Source organism: Danio aesculapii, chromosome 11, assembly GCF_903798145.1.
Source record: "Danio aesculapii chromosome 11, fDanAes4.1, whole genome shotgun sequence".
Classification (NCBI taxonomy): Eukaryota; Metazoa; Chordata; class Actinopteri; order Cypriniformes; family Danionidae; genus Danio; species Danio aesculapii.
Genome location: NC_079445.1, coordinates 15,713,041 through 15,735,498, shown reverse-complemented (window position 1 = coordinate 15,735,498; position 22,458 = coordinate 15,713,041). Strand labels below are relative to the sequence as shown.

At 34.3% G+C, this 22,458-nt stretch overlaps 1 protein-coding gene across 1 annotated transcript in view; it reads left to right on the top strand.

Moving 5' to 3' along the window:
* The window catches only part of rtel1 (regulator of telomere elongation helicase 1), a 50,290-nt gene that overhangs the window by 4,548 nt on the left and 23,284 nt on the right, over nt 1-22,458 (top strand). The window contains 24 exon segments of the mRNA XM_056468431.1: nt 497-695; nt 1,041-1,134; nt 1,936-2,017; nt 2,387-2,447; nt 2,572-2,622; nt 2,625-2,646; nt 2,814-2,898; nt 6,079-6,144; nt 6,238-6,391; nt 6,548-6,586; nt 6,692-6,770; nt 6,856-6,953; nt 8,143-8,198; nt 8,285-8,356; nt 9,144-9,225; nt 11,309-11,441; nt 11,530-11,643; nt 15,011-15,051; nt 15,133-15,218; nt 16,827-16,904; nt 18,424-18,501; nt 18,590-18,736; nt 20,607-20,722; nt 21,414-21,537. Coding sequence (XP_056324406.1) covers nt 497-695; nt 1,041-1,134; nt 1,936-2,017; nt 2,387-2,447; nt 2,572-2,622; nt 2,625-2,646; nt 2,814-2,898; nt 6,079-6,144; nt 6,238-6,391; nt 6,548-6,586; nt 6,692-6,770; nt 6,856-6,953; nt 8,143-8,198; nt 8,285-8,356; nt 9,144-9,225; nt 11,309-11,441; nt 11,530-11,643; nt 15,011-15,051; nt 15,133-15,218; nt 16,827-16,904; nt 18,424-18,501; nt 18,590-18,736; nt 20,607-20,722; nt 21,414-21,537 — 2,157 coding nt within the window.

The window sequence follows — 22,458 nt, the reverse complement described above, 5'->3', positions numbered from 1 at the left end:
AATATTGTTAAAAATCATTTTGTCACATGTAGGTAACCATTGTCTGTTGGTAAAAAGTGTGTTTCAATCCAGCTACCACCGCAAGTATATTTCAAACCTGTGGGAAGCACTGTATGAAATATATAAAATAAAGACATTGTCTTTTTTTGGGATATTGACAGTTGGTTGGAGTAACAAGTTTTGTAAAATGAAAAGTAAGGATATTCCACCAAATTAAATCATTGATATTTTGTTGTCTGAAAACAAATATAAATTTAATTCTTTGCAAAAAAATGCTTAAATATGGGAGAAAAGTCATTAGTAGGTTACAGACTAAGCACAAATTCCATTTTACATTAGAGCAATTTTTTAAATGTTCCCAAATGTGTATGAAACGAAAGCTGTAGCACTTTAATCAAATGCAGCAATATTTTAAAAGTCTTCAGTAAGGTCACATTGTTCCTTTCATTCATTGCTTATTAATAATAATAATGACAAATCCTTGCACTTTTTCCAGAAAGTCAATGGTGTCCTTGAAAGTCCCACTGGCACAGGTAAAACGCTCTGTCTTCTGTGTTCGACTCTGGCATGGAGAGACCACTTCAAAGACACCATCTCTGCCCGCAAGATAACAGAGAGAATGGGTGGAGTGGAGCTGTTTGCAGACAGACCAATGTCATCATGGGGAACAGCGGCTACAGATGGAGACACTCCAAGTATTGACCCGCACTGATGAATTTTTATTATCATTAGTAAAATCTTGTTTTTCATAGATAAATGATGATATGAATTTATAAGCTAAATCACATTTTTTTTCTTTCTTTCTTTCTTTCTTTCTTTCTTTCTTGCTTCCTTCCTTGCTTCCTTTCTTTTTTCTTTCTTTCTTTCTTTCTTTCTTTCTTTCTTTCTTTCTTTCTTTCTTTCTTTCTTTCTTTCTTTCTTTCTTTCTTTCTTTCTTTCTTTCTTTCTTTCTTTCTTTCTTTCTTTCTTTCTTTCTTTCTTTCTTTCTTTCTTTCTTTCTTTCTTTCTTTCTTTCTTTCTTTCTTTCTTTCTCTCTCAAGCGTATTATACTGACATTCCCAAGATCATATATGCCTCCAGGACCCATTCACAGTTAACACAAGTTGTAAATGAGCTGAAGAATACATCATACAGGTCAGTCAATATAAGATTTTCAAAATATATTGTACTGTCAGTCAGTCAGTCATGATCATATAGAAAATGGAAATAAAATTTTAAATTAACAATGTAAATTATTACTACAATTTAAAAAGAGGTTTTCTTTTTGATTGGATTGAACTTTTTTATTTATTCATATGATGGCAAAGCTAAATTGTCATCTTTCTAATATGATGATTTGATGCATAAGAAACAATTATTTCTATCAGTGAATTTTGTAATATTATAAAGGACTTTTTTTAGGTAAATTTATTGTTTACAAAAATAAATAATAATATTTTATATTAATAGTAAATCATTTAAATAGTTTACTTTTATAAACTATTAATAGTTCTATTTTTGGTGCATGATATATTGGTGGCCAAATCGTTATTTGATAAATGCTTATTTTACTATTATTAAGAAAATAATTATTTTCTAATAAATTAAGTATTATTGCCGTTTGATCCATATTAGATATATGCTACATGATGTAACAAGTTTATTGGAGAAAACCCACATTTTAGAAGAATTTATGTTGGAGGTGTGACAATGACAGAGTACTTCAGTCGACATTTTTGCCGTTTTCTTCTAATACTGCAGTTAAGCTTGTAAAAATTTCTTGTAAAAAGTGTTCCACTCTATGTATTGCTTTTTGTTTTTTCAATCAGGCTCAGGATTAATTATATTAAAAGTTATCCAAATATAAAGATTTATCGGTTGTTTTCACTGACCAAAATTTCCATCTCAGTTAATTCCTGGCTTTTTAATAACTGATAGCACTGTTTTTGATTGTAGGCCAAAGATTTGTGTATTGGGATCTAGAGAGCAGCTTTGCATAAACCAGGAAGTGATGCGTCATGAGAGTAATCACATTAAGGTATGATTAGTACCCCACTGTGAATATATTTGACAACAGAGGCTTGATATATGTTACCCTGGACCACAAAACTAGGCAAAAATATTTAGAATATTAAGTAAAGATCATGTTTCATGAAGACGTTTTGTAAATTTCCTACTATAAATGGATCAAATATTTTGATTAGTATTAGCATTGCTAAGCACCTCATTCAGACAAATGTAAAAACAACTTCAAAGTATTTAGTTATTTAACCCTCAGGTCCCAGATTTTACAAATAGAAAAATTTCAATAAAAAAGGAGAATCATGACTGGTTTTGTTGTCCAGAGTCACATATCAGAGTTGTATTTCTGCACCATAATAACGAAGGCATTATGTTTTATTTTAAGGTCCACATGTGCAGAGCAAAAGTGTCATCCCGTTCCTGTATCTTCTACAATAATGTCGATGGTGTGTGACTAACACTGGTGACCTTTCAGAAGAGCACTGAGACATTTTTCCTAAAAGTTAATGCATGAATCTACTACTAAATAGGATTGTTTTCACAATGTTTTTACTTGTTGTTCAATTTTAGAGAAAAGCACTGACAAGGAGATTGTGAATTCTATTCTGGATGTGGAGGATCTTGTAAAACAGGCAAAAAGCAAAGGTGACATGCTGCATGCTGTTTTATGGCCATAATTAAATGAATGAAAAGAAATTGAAAGAAATAGTGGCATTTAAACAATTCTTCAATCTGGTGGTGTAGCATTCCTATTCCAATGTTTTCTTTAAGAGAGTAAATGGTGTCATTTATTTGACTGTTTGTTCCTATAGAGTTTGTCCATATTACCTGTCACGCTCGCTCAAACAACACGCTGATGTCATCTTCATGCCCTACAACTACCTGCTTGACCCAAAGGTGAGACATTTTTATACTCATATCATCACTTTAGAAGTGTACGAAAAGTGGTTAGGTTTGGATTTTTTGAAGACTACATTTATTTGATTGAAAATGGTATAATGTAAAATATTGTAAAATGGTAATGCAATTACAATGACTTTTATATTTGAATTTACTTACATTACTAAATGTAATTTAGACACATTTTTAGATGGTGTCACATGACACTTCTAATATCTGTAGCAATACTGATTTGAAAAAGATGTTGGTCAATTGCAGTACTGTATGGTACTACCTTTTTAAATTAAATTACTTTTACTGACAATGGATTGGATCTGTTTAACATTCAGCTTTGTAATATTTTAAAGAGCCCATATTATACATGAAATAGGGTCATATTTAGGTTGTAAGGGTCTCCAACAGCAGTCTAATATGCATGCAAGGTCAAAAAACACTTTCATGGTCTTATAATCTGCATTTATTTTTACCTAATTATCCCAGCGACTCCCATATGATTCGTTCAGCGATTCATTTGTTCCCAAACCCGTCCTCAGCGCGAAGCTAATTTGCGCTGATTGGACCGATGACAGCCTGCTGCGATTGGTCGACAACACTGACAGGCTTCAGCACGAGACAGAGTGAAATGCCCAGCAGCTAATCACCAATATAAAAGTAGACACAGTGCATACACGCTTCATAGTGGAATTTGGCTGCCAGTAGGTGAATGTAAATACAGACGATGGACTAGAAAATACTGACGGTGTCGGCGACACCTCCCTCACCACCCGCGTCCTCAGTTATGTCCGCGAATACCTCCCCCCCTTCAATTTCAACCGTGAATTTCTCACTTTACTAAAGGGTCCCTTTCGTTTTCACTATCGGGTTGAGGGCGGCGTGATCATACTTTGCCTAGAGCGTTACCCTGCTCAGAGGAGACACACACACACATTACTCTCCTAAGAGGACACACACACACACACACACACACACACACACACACGCACACACACACACACACACACACACACACACACACGACCCTCCTCAGAGGAGACACACACATTACACTTCTCCCCGAGGACACGACACACACGCCTAGAGCGCCAGTTCAGCTTGCAGGGTGCAATTTAGACACCTATTTTGAAACTTGACCGTTGCATGTGTGTAGGAAAAGCTGACGATCCGTAAACAAAGTGGCACGCGTCGCGTTTTCAACGTGGCTTTACACGCGATAGGAGAAAACAAGAGTTAACCTGATACAGCACACGCGGTTACAAGTAACAAAACACAACTAAATACATCATGTGCAAGCTAGAGTAAACAAGGCAACAGTTTTAATCGTATGTACTTACACTTGTGAAATGGAGGAAAAAACTGATTCATGATGCACTGATCCATGTTCTGACAGTCTTTACTGATCCTTCCTTTAACAAACCGATGAAGTCTTCTTTGTAAGCATGTAATTTCCAGAAGCACTCGATCTGCTCAAGGCTGGGCTATATTGCTGATGTTTCATCTTTGGGGAGACTGTCAATAATATCCATCTGCACAGCGTGACTTCATTCGACCGGTGTCTGTCTGTGTGTTTGTGTGTGTATGTGACTTTTTTTCTGTTAGTGGGCGGGGCCGCGGGTTTCAAATCTCCCGGGTTTGCGCGCACAAATACTTGTGTTTCGTAGCCGCATCATCACGAAACACCTAATGACTCGTTATCAAGACGACTCGTTTGAAGCACTATGAGTCGACTCTTTTATAGATGAATCAATAGTTTTAAACACTGTACACTTACAGATTTAAGCCTTAGCTGGACATTTCACTTAACTTAGAGCTGTGTTACACACTACATGGAAGGGCATTTTCAAAAACCCATAATATGGGCTCTTAAAGAGAGGCACAAGTTAAGATGAAATTAATATATAACAAAAGTCTTTAAAGGTGATTTTTTTTTTAATGCTGTTTGGTATTTCTTTTAACAACAGTAACTTTAATATGACATATAATGAAATATGTTTAATTAATAAACTTAACAAATAAATCCAGTGCTGTTTTTATATGTAAATTGTTTAATTTTACTGAAAAACACTAAAAAGCAGTTGGTTACTTTCATTGTCCAAGATGTTTTTAGCTCAAACTAACTAAAGGTTTAGTCCCAGTGGTTGAGGATAGCACACACCAGCTGCTTTCCCATCAAACATCTGACATTTTGTGCGTATTAGACTCTGGTCTGATATTTTGTACAGATTTTATTTAATTTTTTCCTCCGAGAAGAACATTGGATTAATCAAATGGCATGCAGCTGATTTCTTTCTTGCAATTAAATAATCATCGCTATAAACTGTATTCATATTATTGCTGATATGCTTATGGCTTTAAATTTATTCAATTGTGATACATGAGTGCATCCATATATCTTACCGATGTTGGAAACAGTTGTACTGTCAATCTATTATATGTTGTATATTTTTTAAGTTGGTTCGTTCTTTGGTTCGTTGGTTGGTTGTTCATTCGTTGGTTTATTGATTTGTTCATTTGCTGGTTCATTGGTTCGTTTGTTGGTTCGTTCGTAGATTCGTTCATTGGTTTGTTCGTTGGTTTGTTTGTTGGTTTGTTCATTGGTTGGTTTGCTGGTTGGTTGGTTGGTTTGTTGGTTCGTTCATTGGTTCTTTGGTATGTGGGGCAAACTGGAGCACCCAAAGGGAACCCACGCGAACATGTGGAGAAATTGCAAACTCCACACAGAAACGTCAACTGGCCCAGCCAGGACTCAAACCTGTGACCTTTTTGCTCTGAGGTCACAATGCTAACCACTGAGCCCCCATGCTGCCTTCATTCATTTATTCATTCATTTTTGTGGAATTTGAAAGTGAAAGTCATGACATTTGACCAAGTTTGCTGACCCATACTCAGAATTTGTGCTCTGCATTTAACCCAACCAAGTGCACACACACACAGCAGTGAAAACACACTGTACATACCAGAGCAATTTACCATGCAAAAAAATAGACAATTCATTTTATTTTACCATTTTAAATGTTACTGATTTAACGAGTCATTGCTGAAAGAAAACTATTAATTTCTTTATAAAAAAAGTTTTACACTACTTTTCAAACTTTTGGTGTTAGTGTCATTATAATGTTTTATTTCATATTCATTCTTCTTGGATATACTTCTAAATTCCGTTTTTTTGTTGATCCACAGAGTCGAAGAGCACACAATATAGAGCTGAAAGGGGCTGTGGTTATTTTTGATGAAGCTCATAATGTCGTAAGTGTCTTTATATTATTTTAGCCATTTATCATATAAAACAATGCAGTTCTATATGCTTGATTTTCTTCAACTGTTTAATTGTGTTTTCAGGAGAAGATGTGTGAAGAGTCCACCTCATTTGACCTCACACCTCACGACCTGATTTCTGCCATCGAGGCTGTGGATCGACTTCTGAGAGAGCAGGCCTCAGACATCAGCAAAGCAGATTCTGCTGAAGACTTTAATGTGGAATCACTCAATTCGGGTTTGTTTAACTTAAAATTTGAATAAATTTTCATTATTTCCTAAATATTTGTTTTATTAATGTAGATCGTTTTAGGGTACTGGACATTTTATATATTTGTTTACATATAACCCCCAATAAAAAAACTTTTTTTTTTTACCTCATATTATTTGACAGGCTTGAAACTGGACATTACCACAATTGCAAAAATAAAACGTATGTTCCACTTTAAAAATTCTATATATTTTATTACGTTATTTGGGATTCCTCTTTCAGCAAGGTAAACTAAATAATAAGTAAGCTAAATAAATAATCTTACAGAAATTTTGGTGGATCTGGAAACTGCCATTAATGATTTCGAGATGCCAGCAAACAATCAAGGAATCACCAAACCTGGCAGGTGAGCATAAAAGTGACTTTTCTTGATATATTTGTGGCATAACTTTTTTAAAGATACTAATTCTTTCTCTTTCCCTCTTTTAAAGCTTCATATTTGAGCTTTTTCAAATGGCTAATGTGAACTCTAAAACTAAAACAGAGACTGTTGAGGCCATCGAGCAGATCACAGGATATTTAGCTGGCAGTGAGTATTTATCTTTTGTATTATAAGTTGTTCCTTTTATTTAATCAATCATTGGTTATTTTAATACATCAGCACATTCAGTACAAATACAGTCTCAGCTATACAGTTGGAAAAATCAGGAAATATACAAGGAAACTGGATAATACAGTCCGGCTAGGAGCTAAATATGCACCATAGAATAGAAAATCGGGAGAAATGAATAATGTAATGCCAAAAAGGTGTCCATAGCCGCCAAAATCATTGGACTTTTGATGTATGTCATGGGTGAGTTTCTCAAGTGGAAATAGCATACTTGAGACAGCTGCATTTTAAAGGAGGGTACCAAAATAAAAGTATATATTTCTTTGCCAGATAAACCAAGATTAAAAACAAATGCTTGGTGTGGGAGTCTAAAAAGAGATGATTTTGTCAAAATAACAGAAACAGTGAATGTTCCTTTGCATTTTTTACAGTCAAAACAAAGATCAGAGGTGTTTCTGTAATTCTTTTTGAGGCATAAGGGTGTAAGATAAACTCTGTTAATGAATTTATAATTGAGGTCATGAACATTCAGTGAAGTACATTTAGAAAACAAATTGTTTTGTATTTCAGACCAATCTGTATCTTCAATTTTGTGGCCTAAATATTTTCCCCACACACATTTCAAACTTTCAAACGAAGAAGTACATGAGTTAGACAGAGCTTTTGGATATTAGTTTCTTGGAAAAACTGCTTGTAACAATTTGGTCTATAGCTGCAAGTTGAAATCTCAGTTTACCTTTATCGGACTAAGATTTATTGAAATGACGCAGCTGAAGGTATTAAAAAAAATTGGATTGTGGTATATTATATTGGTTTGAAATTTCTTGGAAAGATTTAAGTGTCCTACATGTAAAGAGGCACGATAATTTAGAATCCCTCATTTGGACCAATTTAAAAGACCAATATTTTGCAAAGATACTGGGAAATCGGGGTGATATTAGCACATATATTATCACGGGGTGAAGTGATATTAGCTGGAATTTTAAAGTACTTTTTAATGTCTCCCCATGTTAGAAGAGTATTAGAGAAAATTAAATTTGTTGAAACGCGTTCGAGTTTTTAAACGTTTTTAACAAAAGGCAGGGATTTTAGCACAGGCTGTTGCTTCCTTGTTGAGGTATCAAGAGTCAGGTATGACTTTTATTTTGATTCTAATTTTTCTTTTCAGGACCTGGTGTCTTTTTGAACACTAGCGGACTTCAGAAAGTGGCAGATATAATCCAGGTCAGACATTTTTTGTTAAAGATTTGACTATTTTCTCTGTTCATCTGTATTTTTGATATGTTTCTTGTTGGTTTATTCTGGATTAGTTGGTGTTTGTGGCTGAACCTGCAGAGGGCAGCACGAAATCACAGACTGGAAATAGTTTGAAGGAGTTCAAGGTTTGATTTTTCATGTTCATCAAGTCTTCATTGGTATGTTGTTACATGTAGTTGTCTAAATCTATCAGATTCAGGTGGTGTAAGTGAAAATGTAATTTGATAATACAACAGTGGTTCCTAGTTTATGCAGCTATTTTCTAGATCCAAAAACACACATCTGTGGCATGCAAAAAGTTATTTTATTTATTTAATTATAAACTTTTTAAAATTAGGATTTTGAGATTTTATTCTGCAAGTATTTATTAAATTGGTCAAACGTATTAAAAATGATTACATATTTTTATTTCACATTTTTAAACTTTCTATTTATTAACAAAGTTGTAAAAAAGTTAAATATTAGGCAGCACTGTTTTTATAATAATAATAGTAATTAAAATAACAATAAAATGTTTTTTTGAGCATCACGATAGCATAATGGAAAGATTTGTAAATGATCAAATGACATTGGACTGGAAAAACAGGGGTTAAATATTTAGCTTTGCTATCAAAATAAAATAAAATAATAAATTTAATAAATAAAGGATCAGGTTAATAAATAATATTTAATAAATATATATTATGAATAATCTTTATTTTTGTACTTCATTTTTTTAAATTAAATAAACAGCCTTGAACAAGTTTTACTTCAGAAATGTAAAACCTTATAAACTCCAAATATGCGAATAATGTTATTATAATGTTACATAAAATGTTTGTCAGGCCAAACTCCGAGTATTCACATTTTTAAGAAATTGTTTTTATTTTATCATTTAGTTAGAATTAGATTTCTGACTCTGTCTCAAATCAGGTTCACATTCATCCAGACAACAGCAACTTCAAGAAGAAGCAGATCACAGATGTTTGGGCTTCCTCTTCAACGAAGAAACAAGGTGTGAAACTTCTAAAATGTTTTTATATGGAAGCTTCTCTTAACTTGAGCACATGTTCTGGAGCATAGTTTTCCGTACTTTGAAAACTGTGTAACTGAAAGACTTTTAGTTTTCAAAGTTTTCATAATGTATATAATTGTTTCAATGTAATCAGTGTTGCTTGCCTGGAATTAGGGCTGCACAATATATGGTTTCACTAAATATTACAATGTGCCCATCCGCAATAATCACATAGCAGAATGTGCAATGTTGAGTTTATATGATAGGATTCAAGTTGATCACAGTTCAGAACACATGCGATTTGTGGAGTCACTGCAGAGTTAAACTAAATGAAGTGAAAGTTTAATTGTTTGCATGTGTTTTTAAGGCCTGTTGCTTTGTGAGCATTTCAAGAGACTTTAAAGTGGTGGTCCACTAAGATTTCATGTTTTAAAGTTGATGTGTAATGTAGCAGTGGGAACATAAACAACATCTCTGAATGTAATTGCTAAAAGTTCAACTCAAAGGGAGTCATTGAGTTAGCTTAGCAAAGCCTACAGCAAACAAAGTTTGGGGACTACAAAAAAAAAAAAAAAATCCGGCAAGTGAGATTACAAACACTTACGGCACGTTCATTCATCATGTGCATTCACCCTGTGCATACACCACGTGCGGTGACAGGGCGTGGCCAGAAGCGCTGTAGTGCTTTAATGTAACAGAGAAAGCTAAAATAACGTCCAAACGCTGCTATTTCCACAGAGCTTGCTCTGTTTCTGAATTTGGGCTTCCAACAGACATGACACAGAGAAAAGTGCTTACAATTTAATTTTAATTATGTTCCAGAGAATTGTAAAGAATATATAGCTAGCATCTGACAATGGATAGCTTCCAGAATCTCTCCCAGTTCAGTGCTGGATTCAGCTAAAAACTCCTCCAACCATAATAGACGAAGCTGTGGATTGTGAGCCACAACCTGTAAGTAGTTTTATTTGTTAAAATTTATCTATTACATGCATAGTTCCTAGCGTTAATGGTATATTGTAGCGAGAACGTAAACAAGGATGTTAACAATGGGAAATGCTGTTTGACACCGTTAACAATTGAGCTACAAATTCATATTTATCTGTCAACCCCCTGTAAACACCCACAATCTTCACCAGCGCTGCAGTGTCTCTCTCTATGCGGCCGGTTTCCTTGTGTTCTACATCTCGAATAACAAACTTGAAAAAGATATGAGAACGTTTCATATTACTTGCATGTGCTTATTGCAAATATATGTGAAAGACACTTGTCAGATTTTATTTTAGAGAGCAGGTGTGAGGCTCAGCTGTGTGCTCTTTATTTTTCTGTCTGATTCAGGCACAAACTGTTATGGCTTACAGCTACTCTGACTGGTTACACAGCGCAAAAGCACATGCTTAAAGGCATGTGGCACTTTTCCTGGGGTTGTAGAGCTGATCCACGAATCACAGCATATTATGTTAGCTGACCAATCAGAGCCTCTTGAGGGCGGGCGTTACGGAGGAACTAGGAAATATGACAGTCGTTTTAATGTTAGCTGAGTAGCAGTATATAATCAAAGTAAGTATTTTCACAAATGAAGCATGAGCACACGTTGCTTTGCATTTTATAACACAACCAAGCCTTAAAATTACACTCTGGACCACCCCTTTAAATTATTCAGGCACAGGAAATTGTAATTGGATTTATTTCATTCAATTTTACATACAGTGAAGACTATACAGTGTTATTTTACATTTAATTATTAAATTTCTAAACCTAAATACTGTTAGACTCCCTCTGAAAACCATAAATTACTGTATATTACAGTTTTATCTTTACTCTTGCGTTTATCTATGCTTGTAATATCTTTGTTATATTTTATGCATCATTCACTCTCCTACAAAATCATCCCAGTCAGTCTAAATGAATGAATTAATTCCAAATGGATTTATTCAAGCCATTCATATCCCAACAAAATATGTTTTTCCAATTTCATTCAGCCCTTGAATGCATGTGAATACCGAATTTCTGAAATCTTGCGCATTAAACATGTATGCTGAAGCTGTATAAAAGATTTAAATGGCATGTGTATGTTTTCAAGGGAACGTGCTGAGCTACTGGTGTTTTTCTCCGGGCTTCAGCATGCAGGAGTTGCTCCGTCAGGAAGTTCGCTGCATCATTCTGACCAGCGGAACCCTCTCGCCGCTCTCATCCTTCACCTGTGAAATGCAAATGTCCGTGCTCCTCTCCTCCAGCTGTCCCCACTCAGCTTTTATGAGTTGCGTGTGGACTGGATGCTAATTCTCTGCTCGTTTTTTGCAGCCCTTTCCCAGTATCCCTGGAGAACCCTCATGTCATCCAGCGTGATCAGATCTTCGTCAGTATCATTGAAAAAGGTCCAGATGGAGTTCAGCTGAGCACGGCTTTTGACAGGAGGTCAGTGTTTTCCTAAAAGTGCTCTGGGTTACGTTTTTGAAAGAAAGTTCTAATTTAATTCAGCAAGAATGCGTTGATGGATGGAAAATAAAGGTAAACACATGGAGCTAATAATATTTCAAAACAATCTGAATTTAAATGGTTTTATTTTGAATTATTAATAATTGTCATTTAATAAATCTGAATTGCTGTAAAAATTTTGAATTCAAATTTCTTAATTTGAATTAGAATTTCTTAATTTTAATGTCCTAATTTGAATTTGAATTTCATAACTTGAATATTGAACATCTGAAATTTAAGACTTTTTCAAGACTGAATTTTTTATAGACGTATTTTCAAACTTCAGATTGTTTCGTCGTCTGAATTCATAGACTACAGATATCCAGTTTGTATAATTACAGTTTAAAATATTCAAGATGAGAAAATTCAGAACATCAAATTCAATATCCTAATATTCAAAACCAGAAAATCAGTAGATGATCATTGAAAAGTCAAACGAAGAATCACTCACCTCTGCTTGATTCATAATCATGGACGAATTGCAGGGTGCAAATTATGAGGGTGGGGGGTTTGGGGGTGGAAATTTCCAATGGAAGTTTGGAAATTGGTAAAAATAAATGTTTTTTATCTACATATAGCCTAATGTAAAATTGAACTCCTATGTATTTTAGATTTAAGTATAGGGAAGGCTTCTTTCGGTTTTGGTCACATAAAACAAACATTATGTTGAAAACTCATCACGTGTCTTTCCCTGTACTCTATTCACTATAATATAGACGTTTTAATTCCTCTTATGTTGTTACCATTTAAAACAAAAAAGTTTTAAGCACTTAACAAAAGAGGTTAACAATAAATCTCTGAGCGAGTCATTCATAGTGTGTCACTTAATTCATTTATAAATGAGCCGATTCCATCGAATCTGAATGAACAATTCAGTGACCAAGATAGAGATTTGGCGCCACTTATTGGATATTTTGGTTTTAATGTGCTTTAGCCAAAAATAATATAAGATTTTTAAATATATGGAAAAATCTGATCATTCAAATAAATATAAACGTAAGGTTAAATATGACATCTTAGATGTGAATAGATGATATTTAAAAGAGGCAGAATTTCAGTGTTGATATTAAGTTTGAATTACAATTATGCTCTGCTGTATTATAGAATATTGTAACAAATATCATCTTATATAATTTGATGAAGAAGTGTGTGCATGCAAATATGTCATTTACTACAGTTGTAAAATGCTGGGACAGTTTGAAAATGCACCTGGAAAGAGCTTAAAGTCCTTAAATTTGACTTTGGTAAAGGTGTAAGAGCCCTGTGTCTGCTGAAATAACCCATCAGAGGTTACAGTTTAGGTCAGAATCAGCTATTTTTCTCTCAAAACACTGAAAATGTTAATAAATTGATTAACCAATGAGATGTAATTAAATTAAATATATGAATTTGGTGCACTGAAGCATGTATATTTATTACACAAACTACTTAAAATAGCTGAACCCCCGATAGTCAGTTTGCAGAAGTATTGTGTCCTCCTGAGGCTCACATACACCAGTAAACTCCAGGATACACCAGGTTTTGAATTTGAGAATATTGAAATTGATGTTCTGAATTTCTTCATCTTGAAAACTTGAAACTGTATTTTTACAAACTAAATATCTGCAGTCTGTGAATTCAGAACACAAAAAATCTGAAGTTTAAAAATACGTCTATAAAAAATTCAGTCTTGAAAAATTCAGTTGTCTTAAAATTCTGATGTTCAATATTCAAGTTATGAAATTCAAATTCAAATGACCAAATTCAAATTAAGAAATTAAAAAATTTTTCAGCGGCATATAAAAATTCAGATTTATTAAATTGCCAGTTATCAATAATTCAAATTAACACAATTCAAATTCAGATAGTTTTGGCATATTATTAGCTCCATATAAACACATTATAATTTTTTTATTAGTAATTTCTATTACCATTAAACCCTAAATTTACAATGTTTATTTTGCTAGTGCAACAATTAATCCGTGCAAGTTAATTCACTGAATAAATCTACTTGTTTTGGTAATTTTAGGTCAATATGCAGCCATTTGCTTTCGCGTGCTTCTGTTGATGTCAGTTTGACAACAATATTTTTAACCACACCCCTCTTACCATTAGTTCGCTATGAGGGAATGATGCGCAATTTCAGTTTCATTTGGAAGTACATCAACATACAGAAATAAAATTCTCAGGCAGCAACTTCCGGACATTAAAAGCTGCATTTTTGAAATTTGTTTCTTAATGAATGCTGAAAATAAAAAAGAATCAGCAAAATACCAAGTGGGAAAATATTTTAGATGAAGAGATGAAAAAGGAATAAGTTCAGCAACAAAACAGAAATTAAAATAATTTCTTAATGATCATGTGATTATAAAGAATAGAATAATGGCTGATAAAAAATGTTTTTTTTCGCACGGGAATAAGGCTGAATGAAACTTTTTTTCTGAATTAAATTTTTGCGACGGGCAGCGTGGTGGTGCAGTGGGTAGCAATGTTCCCTCACAGCAAGAAGGTGGCTGATTCGAGCCCCAGCTGGGTCAGTTGGCATTTTTGTGTGGCGTTTGCATGTTCTCCACGTGTTCATGTGGGTTTCCTCCGGGTGCTCCGGTTTCCCCCACAAGTCCAAAGACATGCACTATAGGTGAATTGGATAAACTAAACTGGCCTAGTGTATGTGTGTGATTGAGTGTGCATGTGTGTTTCCCAGTGATGGGTGGCAGCTGGAAGGGCTAAACATATGCTGGATAAGTTGGCAGTTCATTCCGCTGTGGCGACCCCAGATTAATAAAGGGACTAAGCTGAAAAGAAAATAAATTAATGAAAATTTTTTCGACACTGTTTCAATGTCTAAAAGCATGTATAATTAATTAAAATCAGGAAATGTCTACAATTTAGAAATTACAATTACATTTGTACAATATTATGTGACTTTCCATGCTATACAGCAAATTCCCTTTTATGACTTAAATTTTTAAGTTTTGATCCCAAACATCAAAGGACCCTACAGGTATAAATACAATTTTAAAATGTGATCAAATAGATTTCTAGATTTTTGTAGTGAAATAGAATAATTTAAATGCTTTTACTGTATTTTTGATTCAATAAATGTGGCATTTATTGACTTAAAAGACTTTAATAAAAAAAAAATCCAAACTTTTAAATGTTCACAGTTCACCTTTAAATAAATGTCTTTTTTCATCTTCATGTACATTTAAATTGACCATTGTCCTCAATTTTTTTTTTTTACAAATTTTTCTAAAGTTTTTTTACAGGTTTGTTTGAAAAGCTTTGGTTTAGTGTGTATGTAAACATAGTTCTTTGGATTTTAAAGGTTTGTTCCTGAAAACATGTCGTCCATGGGAAACACTCTCGGTAAGAGATACTTTTTTCAGTGAAAATTTGAGGATCAGTATGATTAACAGTTGGATGATGCTCTTATTATTGGGTTTGCAGTAAATCTGTCACGGGTGGTCCCTCATGGGCTGCTAGTGTTCTTCCCCTCATACCCAGTTATGGATAAAACTCTGGAGTTCTGGAGGGTGAGTGTGTGTTTCTGCATGAACACATTACAATTATAGTTCACTATGAGAAACGTGTAGATCAATCACCTATAGAAAAAGAGCTGGGGTTTTGATCTATTGAAGAACAACAAGAGCAGGGGTGCACAAACTATTTCGTATGAAGGGCAAAAAACTGAATATCATTGAGTGCTGTGGGCCAAAGATAAATATACCAAAATATTTTTCATTAAAGTTGCCATGGGTAATTTCCTAATTTATTTCATAATATTTAAAAATAAATAGTAAACAACACTTTGAATCGTATTAACTAATGCAGTATTACTTTTTAATAATTACTTATTGCAATAAAAACATAATTACTTCCATAACACAGTGGAGTTCAATACACTTGTCAAGCAGAATCTGACTTGATTAGCCTTGAAGTCTCTCCATTGTCCTCTGTTCGCCAGGTGACAGTATGTACATTTTAAACTAAACTACAGCATTTAAATTGAAACATTTAATTTTAGTTAGCTTTTTGTAGCTTAACAATAAAACAAACAAATAAAAGGTTACATTAAATTTAAAATAACAATACTTAAACCATCCCCATCATTCTCCCTGTCTTCTCAGATGGGTTGGTGGGCCAAATCAAAGGTTACCATGGCCCTAGTTTGGGCATCTTTGTTTAAGATTCTGATAAACTCATTCTTATTCCAACAAAATGTTTAATTTTTGCATTGAAATCTTGAATTATTTTCTGAGCGCACATAGAATTCTGTTTCTCGGTTTTTCAGTTTCATCCTCTGATGAGAATGTAATTTTTTTTTTTCAGTTGTAATACTCTTACAGTCCTAATCCTGTAGTTACTTTTATCTTTATGATATATATTTATTGTATTAATTTGTTTTTCTTTCTGTATTTTGTTTTCTTTTTCGCCAAAGCAAATTAATTATTATATAAATTAAATTGATTAAAATAAATAATAAAAAGTCATGTTATTCATAATTGCTAAGCTTATGATAAAATGATAGACAAACACAAGCACATCTAGGTTTCCCTTTTTAAAGGGGACCTATTATGCAAAAATCACAATTATAAGAGGTTTAAATTTAGTTATGGCAACAGTCCAGTAAATATAACCAGCTGCTAATGGTACAAATGTATTAATTAAATTGTTAAGAATCACACTTGATTTCTTCAGAAACATTTTGATTGACATTCTCCCTTTGTACGTGCCATCAGAGGGGGAAAGCCCTGCCCATTAGCGATGATCTCCTCCTCATTAGCATAGAACGTTAGTCTTGTTTTGAATCTGCCACTATGCAGTCAATTGTAGCTCCGCGTTCTTTTTAAAAGAACACAGTCTCATTTGAATTTAAAGCGACAGTCACCAAAATGCCATAATTTGGATCAAAGCCTAAAAGGGGCAGTTTCAAAGAGTTATAAAACATTATTTGTGTGGTGTTTTAACTGAAACTTCACATGCACACTCTAGAGACATCAGAGACTTATTTACATTTTGTAGGACGGAATAGGTCCCCTTTAAGTTTAAAATAAATACAATTTTTGATTGTGTTGTTTATCATTTGCCAACTTCAACAACAACCATTTATCAACATCTAACAATTCCTTTCATTCTCCCAGGCAAAAGGACATGCAGATCGCATTGAAAGTGTGAAACCCATGTTTGTAGAGCCGAGGGGTAAAGGCACTTTTACAGAGGTAACTTCTTCTGCTGTCTGTTATTTAAACATCATGCATATATATACTCAGACACAGTGTACACAGGTTACGTCCCCCTCACTTTTAGTGACAGACCATTTATTATTTATTTTACCCCAATCCATTGAGTTGTTAAGGTTAACCCAACAATTTGGGTTGCAAAAATAACTAATTTGTGGGGTTATTTTGCCAATAAGTGGCTTAACCACTAATATCTCAAATATGTGTCATATATCATTTCCTCTGAAAAAAATTGTAGAAATGAACACGGAGGTAGAGAAAATGCTTTTATCTGTATATAGATCGGCTATGAAGCGCGTGTTTGTATCATCAAATTAAAAGTGCTGGTGAAACGAATCTAAAAAACACCACACGGAAAGGTAATTTGATAAAAATAACAATTTTATTGCGTCAAAGCTAAAATAAACTTTACAACGTAAAAACAACATTACGTACGCATATTAATACGGCTATTCTGTCAGTTAAATCAGTTGACTGTTGAAATTAATTTTTTTTAACCCAACTGGTTTTATATAAATAACCCAACAAAGGCTAAAAATAACCCAACAACGCGCCAAACATTTAACCCAACTGATTGAGTTATTAATAAATAACCCAATAAAGGTTCAAAATAACCCAACAAAGCACCAAATATTTTTAACTCAACTATTGGTCCAACAGTGGAATGTGCAATATATTTACGTTGTTGCCATATGGCAACATATCATAAAGTACTTTAAAAACAATTTCCCAAAAAATGTTTTTACTGCACTTCAAGTTAAGCCATTCTAAGAAAGGAAAAACAGTCAAATATTTTTTTTATAGATTTATCATAATGCGTGCAGTAGAGTAGCGGTTCCCAACAGGGGGGTCCCAGCCCACAAGAAGGCTGCAGTGAGCTCTGTGGGGGTCACATCATATTTGAAAAAAAAAAATTAGCAGTTCATTTTATCTCCTGGCTGACCAAAAAATGGATAAATTTGTAATTTGTCCTTCACAAAAACAACAAAGTCTCACTGATTCGCCTTTAGCACCTAATAGTAATGACCCAAGCATACTGGACCCAGGTAAGGAAGCTCCAAATATTTCGGGTCGCAGTGCTAGCAATACTGGAAACATAAAATGCTGGAAATACCAAGATAGCTACACTCTAAAAAACATTGGGTTATTTATTTAATAATAAATAAATAAATCTGCGATTGGTTGGGGAAATTTCAAACCAAAACAAACCTTTACAATTGGCTTAAGATTGGCAATCAAAATTTGGGACATTGCAACCTGCAGAACTTGGGAAGTTTAAAAAAAAAAAAGGATTATTTTTTTATTTCTAATGATGTTCCGTGACCAATCTCTTATTTTAACAAATATATCTTCTTAATAAAACTGTTTTGTTTAAATATATCAAAATATAATGTCTATATTCATTGTGAAATGGATACAAATATTCTTTTTTATAAAGGGGTTGACTCATTTATGCGGTGCACTGTACATGTATACATATAGATTTTTTTTTCTTCAGGTGATTGATGGCTATTATGGCAAGGTGGATGACCCAAACTCTAGTGGAGGCAGCTTTTTTGCTGTGTGTAGAGGAAAGGTAAGACAATAAATATTTAATGCAATAAATATTTATTATTAACCATCAGTAATATTATCACTTTTTTATTTTTTCATCGTTCTCCTAGGCAAGTGAAGGATTGGATTTTGCTGACACATACGGTCGAGGGGTTGTTATCACTGGACTTCCCTTTCCCCCCAGGATGGACCCCAGAGTGGTGCTAAAAATGCAGTATCTGGACGAAATGTGCAGGAATAAAATTAGCGGAGTAAAGGTAACACTGATAATAAGAATAAATGTTTTGTGATCTCCAAGTCCGCATAATGGGATGATTTCTGATGGATTTGAAGTAATGGCATTTGGGAATTATACTTTTACTGTCACACAAATAAATGTTTCATTTGTAATAGTGTTTACTGTATCTGTGGTCAAGTAAATGTAGCCTTGACACAAAACCTTTATAGCCATTAAAAAAACATCTAAAACCTTGCCAATTTTTTAAGCACTAGTTGACAGATTTAGTAATTATCAGTGTTGGCTATAAGTTACTTAAAGTAGTAGATTACAAGTTACTAAATTGTAATTTGATTACATTACTAATTAGTTGTTGTAAAAAGCAGTGCTTAATTTGTAAATTGCAAGGTCCAGGAACAGATTGGGGTAAAGGATACGGCATGTTATCAGAGGTGGAAGATGTGCCGTGGACTGAAGTGAAGAGGGTGGGGGGTGAAAGTGAAGTTGGCGGATGAAAGTGAAGCGGGTTGAGGAGTCGCGGAAGAAACTGAGGAGCGGGGTGAGGTGGGTGTGCATGAAGGAGGGGGATTGGTAAAATGAGGTCGGATCAGATTTCAGAGGTGCCCGATCTGGATCCGGCTTGTTCTGGCTCAAATTAAGCCCTGGTAAAAAGTAATCAGATTGCTTATTACTTTGAAGTTACTTTTAAAATGTATTAAATATAAACGTTTTCAGTAATTTAATATTCACTGAATAACATAACAATTTTTTTAACACAGCTTATTGACAAATTCAAAAGATTTAAAGAGATAGTTCGCCAAAAACTTAAAATTCACTTATCATTTGCTTAATCTTCATTTGTTACAAACCTGTTTATGTTTTTTTTTTTTGTTCTTTTGAACACAAAAGAAGACATTTTTAACAAAACTGGATAATTGTAACCATTGATATTGATAGTAGGAAAAACACAGCTTACTATGTCTGTGTTTGTGGAGACAAACCGTAAATGCTCAAAGGTTAAATACATGAAATCTGCAATACGTGTGCGTGTCGCGCTACTTGCGTGCCACATGCGTGCCACATGCGCATCCCTCCCAATATGCACGCAAGTTGCATGCCTTCATTGAAAATAACAACTTGCGTGTGCAAAAGACTCAATATGTAAACGGCCCCATAAGCAGCTACACTTCTCTTCACATTTTCAGAAGATACCTTCACTCCCGATCCTGCACAAAAATTCAATTTAGCCTGTTTAGGCTGAGTTGGGCCCCTGTGGCAACAAGTATTGTCCTAGAATGCTTTCTGTTTAAGTGCTTAAAAAAGTTGCTGGTCAAGTTGAAAGCAGTTGAAAGTTCTTTAGAGTCATAGACTGCAGTTCACAGTAATGCTTTTGTTTTTACGCTCAATGAAATGTCTGCATTTCCACTTGAAGAAGCAACCACTCTCGTTATCTCTTTTCAGCTTGCAAAACTGACATTCCAGCCGAAAACATGATTTAAAAAGAAGCAAATATTGTTTTCTAAAATACATATTTGTAACATAAGTAACACAATTACACTGACTTTAGTAACTGTAATCAAATTACACAAATCTAAATGTAAATCGTTACATTACTGTGTTCCTAAAAATGTAATTAGAATAGAGTAACACGTTACTGTGGAAGGAGTTACACCTAACTCTGGTAATTATTCATCCACCTATTTATTAAAATGCTTTAAACATATAACTTCATTGAATGCCTTTCTTTACAATGAACTTGTTTTGAATATCTGAATTGAAATAAATTTGTAACTTTTGAAAGTAATCAAAATGTGTGCATATATTCAAGGTGTAAAGAAAGCCTGCAGTAAACTGTTTATGTTTGAGGTATTCAATGTATGTGTTCTTATATGGTATGTCTTGTTGTTCAGTATCTGACTGGCCAGGAATGGTACAGACAGCAGGCCTCTCGAGCTGTGAATCAAGCCATTGGCAGAGTGATCCGTCACAGAGAAGACTATGGAGCCATCTTTCTCTGTGATCACAGGTAATAGCTACAGCAATTCCCAGTTCGACTGTAGAGCAAGTACATCCATATTAAAGGATTAGCTATTAATTACTCACCCTCATGTCATTTCAATCCCATGAGACATTCATTGATTCATCTTCAGAACACAAATTAACTTATTTTAGAAGAAATCCAAGAGCCTCCATAGACAGAAACGGTCACGAGAAGTCCAGAAAAGGGACCAACAACATTGTCAAAACATTCCAGGTAACTTCGATGGTTCAATTGTAATCATACGAAACTCCACCAGTGTTCTTTACCAGTGTTTCCTGTGTCAAGTCAGGGTTGTGTGTTTGCCACATGTGTATTGCGTTTACTCTTACGGCAGTATGTCATATTATTCATAGAAACATGAACTCTGACAACCTGATATGGAAGAGATTATATAGGCGAACATAGTCATATTGACAGATTTTTGGTGCGCAAAATTGTTCTTGGAGCTTCGCATGATTACTGTTGAGCCACTGAAGCCAAATGGAATGTTTTGACAATTTTTTTGGTTCCTTCTCTCAACTTCTATCCGTCTGTGGCGAATTGGAAAGCTCTCTGTTTAATTTGTGTTTTGAAGATAAATGAAGGTCTCGGGGGATTGCAACGACATGAGTAATTCATAACAGAATTTTCATTTTTGACTGAACTAGCCCTTTAATGTTCTGGGTTTATTATCCAGGTTTAAAAGCACAGATGCCCGTAATCAGCTTCCTTCCTGGGTGAGGCCATATGTTAAGATTTACGATGGCTTTGGTACTATGGTCCGTGATGTGGCTCAATTCTTTCGAACAGCGCAAAAAACTGTAAGTGTTTCTCGTTTACTGTATGTTTTCTTTAAAGCTACAGCCTGTTTTTTTTTTAATTACAAGAAATGATTTTTAAGCAATCAGCGATTGTCATTACTGTACCTTAACCTGATTCACAAATATATGCTTTTAATGATATTTTATAGTTGGAGTGATATTGGTAGGTTTTCGCAGGAAATATACCAAGGTTTTGAACATTTTCTTTTTTCCTTTTGGGTTAAAATAACAATATCCTTATATGAAATTTGTGGAGTTTGCATGTTCTCCCCATGTTCTTGTAGGTTTCCTCCGGGTATCCTAGTTACTGTGCGTTCACACCGAAGGCAATGAGAGCATCAAAGTTCGCTCTGGTGACCCTGGTGACAACGCTGTCTGCCTTCACAGCTCCACCAGTGAGAGCGTTAAAATTCGCTACATTGATCTTTATTTAAAGGAGCTGTTGCAGCATATCAGCAAATCAGTTACATTTCCACATAAAACATGCTTTCTAGCGTGAAAATGTTGCACACTTTTTATTAAATACATTTAACAATGAAAGATCAAGTTGTTGTGCGTGGTGTGGCTTTGTTCCACTTATCCAATACAGTTTTGTACTCTTGCATGAGATTCGCTTTTTTTAAAGAAAAAAAAATTAACAGTTCAGTAACTCGCCAGTAACTTTTTTTTTAATGCATGTCCCTGTAAGAAAACATTGTAAATACTTGGGAACAAGTGTGGTCGGAGTTCACAACACTGTGTTCTCTGGACTCATCTTAAGTGATGGACTTCTACATTCTGATTGCTTGCCGCCGAACCGGGTCATAGCACATTACCATAAAGTGGACTTGATTTTAACTCTTTTCGATGCCCACACTGGCGAAGACGTGCTGCGCTGCTCCTCGCTGCTAATTGCCGCTAGCTCACATTGAATATGAATGA